General features: G+C 35.6%; 1 protein-coding gene and 1 non-coding gene across 2 annotated transcripts; both read left to right on the top strand.

The window, feature by feature from the left end:
- Positions 1-2,424: 2,424 nt before the first annotated feature.
- On the top strand, positions 2,425-8,082 carry LOC117342871 (homocysteine S-methyltransferase YbgG-like). Its single transcript, XM_033905159.1, has 7 exons — positions 2,425-2,656; positions 3,205-3,272; positions 3,688-3,857; positions 4,368-4,468; positions 5,823-5,984; positions 6,346-6,548; positions 7,942-8,082. Exons 1-7 carry the CDS (start codon positions 2,570-2,572, stop codon positions 8,078-8,080), a joined length of 930 nt encoding a protein of 309 aa, XP_033761050.1. The 5' UTR covers positions 2,425-2,569; the 3' UTR covers positions 8,081-8,082.
- Positions 2,841-2,914, top strand: Trnat-agu. Its single transcript has one exon. It is a non-coding gene; the product is annotated as a tRNA-Thr (tRNA).
- Positions 8,083-9,827: the final 1,745 nt, after the last annotated feature.

Raw genomic sequence — 9,827 nt, forward strand, 5'->3', positions numbered from 1 at the left:
AAATCACGATAACTATGATTTTATTTATTATCATTATTTTTTTTTATTATATCAATATTTTCTTATTACTAAAATCGATTATACAGTATTATACAGTTTATATAAACAAAATCACAAATGCATTGTACGTTCAATGCTTCCCAAATTTGTTCATTAAAATTTTCTAAAAACTTTTTATTTATTTATTTTTTTTTATACGAGTGTATGATTATATCAGTATTTTAGTGCCTGTCATGATAAACGCCTGTTCGCTGTCCTAACCAACGATTATTTGTAAGTTATAATATGCATTATAAGGACTTGTAACCACTTTGTTGATTAAATCAACACCTGAAATCTACATCATTTGATATTTTAATCTCGTATTAAATAATTACTGTATTGATATCCAACATCGAGTTCCTATTGATGTAAGAATATCAAATCGAACCCTACATACCTATCATCTTTATCATAAACATTTTCTACAATAGTCCGAGAGAAAGAATAACAGAAACGATCGGGTTAGAGCATTGGAACTTTTTTTAAGGTTCAAATAATTGTATTGCTCAAGGAAAGAGATGAGAAAACACAATGAGCCACCCTCACGGAGGAGGGGATCCAGTTTGAATGCTAATACCCTAGAGGACATTGGAAAACACCCACAGGAACCCAACTGCAGTCATTTCTTCTGGTAATGTAGGATTATCTCACTGCACCCACAATGGATTGGAAAAATGAACTAGGTTGGTTGAAGCAAGGGGAATACTAGAGCATCTATCATATTCAGAGGCGGTGTGGATTGAACAGAACATGTTAGAAGAGAGGTGCATTTTATTCAATAAATTAATTTTAAAATTTAAAATAATTTTTATGTCAAAATATTTGTCTATTTTGAAAAAGCCAAATATGAAGGATGGTAAATTTTGCCAACTTGAGACAGTTATTCGATGACTTTGTCATTAGATCTAGTCTACTAGACTTTGCGTTTGTTTCGTGCCTTTCAAAAACAAGAGATCCCAGAGGGACAATTGTTCTACAAGAACTGATCTATACAGTAATTATATGATAATCTGGAAAAAAAAAAACAATATATGTATAGCTATTTGAAAACAAAAATCTGTACTAATTATACCTGAAGCAGATACAACTTTACAAGAATATTACAATAGTTCTGCAGTAACTGATCCATAAAGTGTTATATAATAACAGATATGAAAAAGTCCAATACAATATATGTATAGCTATCCTAAGTAAGATAAAATATAAACAAAAACTATTACTTTTTTTACTACATCTGAAACAGATACAACTTTTAAAGAACATTACAACAATTCTACAATAAATTAATTATCTATACAAATCTGAAAACCTGTTTTACAATTTTTAATCCCTATCCCATAGGGGTGCTACTCGTCAAATATGAGCGATATAATAGCTTGGTTTCAGAGAAGAGGCTGTTTATATCAATTTAGCCAAATTGACCCCTTTTGGTCCCGCCACTCAGGTCCCAAGGGAGTCAGTCCAATCATTTGTACAATTTTGAATCCCTACCCCATAACGATACTACCAGTCAAATTTTGCTTAATTTCAATCAGCGGTTTTGAAGAAGTCGATTGTTAACTGACGGGCAGACGCGAGATCATGGGGGAATCAAAAATTCAAAATGGACATTTGTCGGCCATTCTGTTTCCCTCTCAGTCTCAAAATAGAACATGCACAACTAGGGATCAAGGGGAATCTATCTATATGAAAGAAAAGAATCCATGAGGAATATTTTTGAGCAATTTAACAAACTTCTCCAGGCAAAATTCGAAATGGCCGCCTGTCGGTCATGTTGTAATCTGACCAGTTCAAAATTTGAGCAATACATATGGACATGAAATTTGAGAGTTGTGTCCGACACTTATTAAGAAATAGCGATAACAAGGAATATTTACGGACGGACGACGGACGGAGTGACGGCAGATGAAGGGCGATTTGGACAGTTAACATCTGGGCCCAGTTGTTCAAAAGGTGATTAAGCCAGAGACCTATATAGGTCTCTGATTAAGCTAATCACAATTTAACAACAATCTTAAAATTGTGATAAAATAATTTCTGGTACAACTAACATCACAACATTTTGTGAAACTATAACACACCTCAGTTTCTTCCTATTTGCCTATTTTAAGGAACACACACACGGAGGTTCTGAAGTAAAGGCGAAATAAAATTTTCACTGATCTTGTTTGAGTGATTAAGCTAATCAACTTTTGAACAACTGGGCCCAGATGATTAGGTTAACTAATAAAGGATTTATTTTTAAAGTGTGTAGTACAGTTAAAATTCACATATGATTCAGTACTTTTGATTTTTTTTTTTTAATTCAAAAGTTCAAGGTCTTGTTAGCTTGATGTCGTCTTATCAGCTAACCCTTTCGAGAGCACAGTGTGACATTGTGTAGGAGTTGTCCTTCTTTAACCTGATAACACGGGAAATAAACGCACTTGACTTATATACTGGATCCTGGTGTATATTCATTGTCATCCTTCCCCTACAAACAACACACACAGCACGAGTTCGACAACAAACTAGCTTTAGGCCTACGATGGCCAGCCCCACAAGTGGCGATGTTCTCATCCTCGACGGTGGCTCGGCCACTGAACTCGAACGATTGGGTGAAACATCGATCAACGTAAGTATAAGTGAGGTTCGTGATGAGACGTGTTACTAGCATTGCCTATTATTGTCATGTTGAAATTGGAATTGTGTATGTTGTCTATGACTACTGCTACAAAATGTTAAAGTCCCACTCGAAAGGGTACCTTCGCCTGGTGTGTACAAATTGCTTCCTGTTGAAATCGCCCAGGAGCTCGTGAGGCTCCATAGCTCAGTTGGTTAGAGCGCCAGTCTAGTAAACTGGAGGTCGAGGGTTCGACTCCCTCTGGAGCCTTTTTTTTTTTTTTTTAATTTTACCTTATTTTTTTCTATAATTGGTTGCTTCTTGATGCAATAATTATTTGAATTGCTATTGCATACATTATTTACAAATAACATGAAATATTGTAAGATAATTCCCCTCGGGTTCTGAAGTAGACCTGCACGTGTCTCTAGTTCTGAAGAAATAAACGATACGGTTATAAATAAAAATATGTGATAAAGGAGAAAAGAGGTGTTCCCGTTAATAAATAGCGTTACACAGTGGGTATGATATAAAATTAACATGTGTATCTTTTTATATAGGCGGATCCATTATGGTCAGCCTGTCTGCTTCATTCTAATCCGGAGCGTATCAAACAAGCCCACAAGAAGTAAGTTACACTATTTTTGATGCTGAATAAAGCAATTTTAGAATGATTTAAAGATTATCAAGCGATTCTCTCCCTTGCATTACGTCTTCATGCAATCTTTTCTTCTTTTGTAAAAAAATAATAATTACATACATACAATGTAGTCTCATTTTAGTTTTCATACTGTATTTTTTTCTTTCTATATTTTTGTTTTCTATTTATACTGCAGTGATTATGGAGAGGGAACAGCTTGTAACGAATCGGCTCCTAATCTTAGATTTATCACCGAAAAAAACCGACACCTTATATACTAACAATATATATTATACTACTGAAAAATATGGCACACATACATGTATATGTAATAATTCAAACGCTACCAAAATGTTTCGTTTTGTTCATATAGTATAATGCCATTTCCTCTATTTCACTGAAGTTTTATCGAAGCCGGTTGTGATGTGGTTGTCACGGCAACCTACCAGGCTTCTGTTGCGGGCTTCTGTCAGGAACTCAAGATAACTGAAGACGAGGCTTTCCGTCTGATGGCTGACGGGACAAAGATCGCGAGAGATGCATGGCGGGAAGTTTCTGAGAGCACACGTGCAGGTAGGTCTACATGATACTCGAGTATCACAATACTGATTTAAAATCTGCAGATTATTTAAGTAACGTTTGCAACTGAATAGGAAAAAAAATCATTGAAACTAATAACTATAAATATAGAGGGGTTAAGCAACCTTGCGTGTACGTGTACGTGTACGTGTACGTGTACACGTACACTTTGACATTATCTGGAACGACGTTACGATATACACGGGTATGTCTATTTTGAACACTTTTGTATTCAAACCATACAGATGTTTAAAAAATAATCTACCTGAGGTCTTATCTACATAGCTTTTTTATTTCATTGCGATGCTTGTGCATTTAACTCCTATGATCACTCCTTGCAGAGCTTAAACAGTCCTCTTTAAATATATAGGATAAAAAACCGCAAAAAAAAAAAAAAGCAAAAACAAAAAAACATCTTTAAAAATTCAGATGTACTTTGAAAGTTTTGAGTGAGGATCTCCGTTGGACCGTTTCTACTGATAGAGTTGATGTATTATATTACAGGGAGTAAGTGTTTGGTGGCAGGCTCCGTTGGTCCCTATGGGGCGTGTCTACACGACGGGTCAGAGTACACGGGGAAATACATGGACAATGTGTCTAAACAGGTAAACCTAATCACTCACCGCATTGTAACATTTTAAAACTATCTCACTGTCATTAAAAAAAACTCGATTTCACAAATAACACCGATTTGATACATTGGATATAGATAACTGATCTTTATTTAGTTTGTTATGCTTTACTGCACCTGCCGAAACCTCTCTTGATTTACTCATTTACTCAGTCTAATAAGAATTTAGATGGTCATTCTCACTACGTTACATGTGAGAATGACCATCTAGATTTTAATTAGATTGACATCTATTTCGATACCCCTCTTGAGTCTTTGATACCCAACAACAGAATTACATGCACAGGAACTTTGCACAAATCCCCAACCAACGATCCATATAAATGTATGTATGATACTAATACATGTTATATATGGACAGTGGATTTGGAATTCATGCCCCTGTGGGAAATATAATTAATTTTTCTTTGTTTTCATGGTAAATACTCAAATGTGATTGGTCGAAAAATTCTTTTCATTCTTCTATATTTACCATTGTATGGCACTGCCACTATATAACCCTACCAATTCAGTTGCGAGTTCACCAGCTTATGAACTGCCAACTGAAATTTGAATTTGAAAATTAAAAAAAAAAATCGCACGACAAATAAAAAAAATCGCAGATGGTAAATATAAGCATTGAACGGCTTTCGGTTGGCATTCATAGTCAATATGAATGGCAACTGAAAGCCGTCCAATGCTTAAATGAAAGAAAAATAAATAATGGCGCGAAAAATGTGACGTCAAAATACGACAATTGACGTTGCCTACTGATTTGAGAAAAAGAATCCCATATAAAATCAGTAAAATTGTACATAAAACATGTTTTAAATTAGAAAATCATTTTCAAAAATTAATTATAAGCGTTGATGTCAATTATTTTTTAGTTTCATCGGGGTATGAAACAAATTTTGTTTGCAAATTTCTGTAAGTACATACATTTTGCAAACAAAATTTGTTTCATACCCTGATGAAACTAAAAAAAAATGACATCAATGCTTAAATAAACAAATTTTACAAGAAGACCGATAAATGTTCCAGAGATGAAAGCGTCTTCTGCTTCATCGACGACCCCTGCCCAACAAATCCAATTCAGACAATGCTATGTTCTCAAAATGAGAGTCAAGGTGGCGGTATAATGTTTAATTCGGTGCCTGTAATAAATATCGACACCTGCCGCTCATATTCTAAAAAAAGTACACTAGCCTCAGTATGGTTCACCTTAAACATACAGGTTTCTATATACGACAGTTAATGTCTAGTTCATGTATTTAGTCTAAAATGAGCGGGGTTTGTTTCTTCTGCTAGTTAAAATTAACCACATATGTGAATACATTTCTTTTACCAAGGACCTAATTGACTGGCATCGCCCACGTGTTGAGGCCTTGTTGGACAGTAAGGTAGATATCCTGGCAATAGAAACGATTCCAGCTGTAGAAGAGGCTGAGGCTGTTCTTGACCTCCTCCAGGACTACCCAGGGGCCAAGGCATGGGTGACCTTTACTTGTAAGGTATGATGAATTATAGTTGAAAACTACACTGTGCGCTTCACGGGGGCTTTGTACAACTTCCAGACCCACGGTCCATATAAGTATATATGTTTATGTGTGTGTGTGTGTTTATTTGTGCATTATAGCATCTGTAACAGGAGAAGGAAAAAGCAACGACTAGATTGGGACTCGAACCCGGAACCTTTGAACTGTAGACGGACACTGTAATCATTTGAGCTACCTGGTCACCGGCGTTCGGCCCAGTCCAATTACGCTATGTGTAGCAATTGGTTGAAAATATGTGCCCGTTTGCTTTATTCATTAACAGATTTTGTATCATTGCCTCAATAATGTGATCTAAAGTCTCACTTTCACCACACAGGACGAATGTAACACTTGCCACGGAGAGAAGTTCTCGGACGCCATAGAAAGGGTTGCTAAGCGACAAGGCGTGGAAGCCGTGGGCGTGAACTGTACCGCCCCACAGTTCATATCACCGCTTCTCAAAAGTATACAGCATCTGAACCTCTCCATACCAATCATCGTCAAACCCAACAGTGGCGAAGACTGGGACACGGGGATAGGGTTAGTAGATTTAGGGAATCTGTCATCCCTTTACATAATTAAACAGGGGCTTGACACTTTTCTATGACCCGGCAAGCCCCTTTGCATACGAGATTAGCAAACTTACCCCTTAAGGGTGGAGCAAGGCATAAAGGTGTAAAGTGTACCGGATTGTATTCAAATTGATAGGTTATTTGTTTGTTATTTGTTTTGTTTTGTTGTTGTTTTTTTCTACATTTTATCTCGTATACACTGAGGTGGTAAAAATAGTACAAGCCGATTCTGCTACTCTGTGCAGACGCTTATTTTGGTAAGTTTTGTTAAACCCCCAATCATAGATGTGCGAGATTATATAGGCCCCCTCGTCCCGATTTAGAACTGGTACTTTCAATGATAATTGCATACTAGATTAAGGCACAATTGAAGTGTTCTGAAATATGATCTGTATCGAGTATATCTCATTACTGATCCGTTTGCACCTATGGACATCCTTGCGAAAATGCATTTCATTTTTTCTTTGGGTGCAAATTGTATGAATTGGAAAGATTAAATGTTTCAAAGTTTAAATGCCCTAGGTTTGGTTTTGGATTTAGAAATTCTCTTATTTGAAAATTCAGATCTTTCTGTAAACCTAAACTCTCTTGTGTTCCGACATGTGCAAAACTACATCAAATCCAGCAATATATTTTGATATGTATTCTTGTGCTCTTTCTTGCAAACCTGTGCCTATGTTAAATATTCGATATATCTGTTTTATGTTTATGTCTATCTCAATGATTTTATGTAATGTATTTGTATGATAGGAGAGGGCGTCCATAAGCTGAAAAAATTATGCCTTATCCTTTGTCTCAATCTAATTGGCAATCAAATATGTTTAAAAGTTAAAGTGATAATGTGACAGAGTGACGAAAGTCTATTCACTTAAAATGTATATACTTACCAACCTGAATATGTTTCATAACATCAGTGACAAAGACTGGTAGGCTTTTTCGGCATAGCCGTTTAGTTTTCTTTTGGCCCCGGATATGACGCGACAGGCGACGTTACTGGTCAAGATGAAGTATGTGATTGGTCAATGTAGCGGTAAATGCAAAATGCAGATATGCAGTTAAAAACGAAACAAAGATAAGATTGAATGCAAGCTGAATAAGTATATTATCTTGTTAAATGACACAGTAATAAAACCATTTTCCTGATTCAAATGCAGTCTTATTATTACCAAAAAATGATTCAAACTGATATAATTTTGTTATTCGTGCTAAAACACTTTAGTTCGTTAATCCATTTCACCATCAGTTTTACATTATAACCACCAGCATTAAAACTATGCCGTTTATCTTTTTTAAAGATATTTCTTGTTATGTCTTGTCTATGTCTTGCCGAAAATGACATTGTGTTCTGTTGTTTGTTACAGATTCTATAACAGAGAGAAATGTATGTCTGTGGTCTCTTTGGTTAACGAATGGAAGGAACTTGGAGCCACGTGGATCGGAGGATGTTGTCGAATATACCCGTCAGAGATTGCGGACATTAAACAAAAATTGAAAACCTGAAACCTTTGTTAGGTTGTTTTTACAGAAAACATGAAGGTTTGAATGGCACTCAACCATTTTAAGGAAACTAATGTCCAGGAAACTGTAATCAAAATTTTCAACAATATGAATTGTATTGTATTTAAAAATGATTTGACATCCTCCAGTGTCTATTAATTGGTGAAATAAATAATGAAATCACAAAAATAACGTTCCTAAAAAACATGCCTCCTCGACTTATTAAACTTATAAAATTCTTTTCTGTGATGCGAACGTACAAAAGAGATAAAACTATTCCTCATGGTGACCTTTAAAAAGTCATTTCCGATTCAAATACACAAATTATATTTACAGGATAACACCATTGCTTTAGAACATTTCAAATGAAGACGAGTGCTATACAAAATCAGAAATAATCCAAAAGGATAAGAAACGATGGACTTATATCATCAAGATACAGGGACTTGTCACAAATACTATAATCTATAATCCAGCGAAAAGTTCATTATTGTAGTCCAAATGCTCAGAAAAACTGTGCCCCATGTATTTAATACATTCAGATTGGGTGAGCAGTCAATCGATTAGGTGATAAAGAATCGGCGAGATTAGTTAATTACTGGTTAACGTCTAAATGACCCCGAGTCATTGCTGGGCTTATCGCCCCGTGAACAGGCATGGTCATTTTGAGACGGAGTCTCGTTGTAGTAGTTGGTGACTATCTCACTGAACAACATACGGGAGGCCCGTCGCATGCCATTCGGAGTAATTAAAGTATAATGTCTTGCCCAAGGACACAACCACGACAGCACAGACCGACCAGTTTCTCAGCTTCCCTAGAAACACAAACCGACACGGGTATGGAGCGTTGAACCATCGCCATTGTGACGTCACAAACATGATTACGTCAATAATTTCCATGACGTTGTGTTTCAGTGCATTAGATAGAAATTAATACACGGATCTGGTATTAGTGCATTTTGAATAAACCGCCATGTCCTTGGCGCGCACTCTTTATTACATACAATTAACAATCTAATCGGTGATCGATATTTTATTATATTATCCGACAATTTCGAAAAAGTCAAACCGAAAACCACAACTAAGTTAGGTGTCGTGCTTGAACAGCCTGAAAGAAGTCCATTTCATATATAATCTTATCAAAATGCAGATACAATCTGATCAAAATACAGATCATCATTATATTATAATGATCGTCTGTATTTAAATCAGGTTGCTTTACTATCAATTGGTACCTAGTTTAGTTCCGTCCAAATCAACATTGAAGTTTTAAACACGTATAGCTAAAAGTCTGATTGTTAGTTCTCTGGTAGGGGCTAACTAAATACAGACCTTTGTATAAGTTTCTGAATATCCCACTGAAAAGAAAACAATTACGCGTTACAAACAAAAAAATACATGACATACCCTTAAAAAACAACAAGGAATTCTACAAGATTGGTCTAGTAAGATAATTGATTTCATTGTTTTCTCTTACTTATGACAGAGACCTATATTATAGGTCTCTGCTTATGATAAGGAAATAATGTAAGAATGATTGAAGTTGAACCCTGTATAAAACCCCTAATGTAACTTGCTTATATCTAAAGATTATTTCTTATGATCAACCAATTGAACCGCTATACATATTTCAATGTGTTTATTGCGATCTCTCAAAAAGCTAACTAGGCTTTGACTATCACAAACATAGCGCAGTGGGTAGGATGTCGCAATCGGTTATGACACTCATCTGAAATTATTTCTGTTTAAT

The sequence above is a fragment of the Pecten maximus genome, chromosome 14 (genome assembly GCF_902652985.1).
Source record: "Pecten maximus chromosome 14, xPecMax1.1, whole genome shotgun sequence".
Classification (NCBI taxonomy): Eukaryota; Metazoa; Mollusca; class Bivalvia; order Pectinida; family Pectinidae; genus Pecten; species Pecten maximus.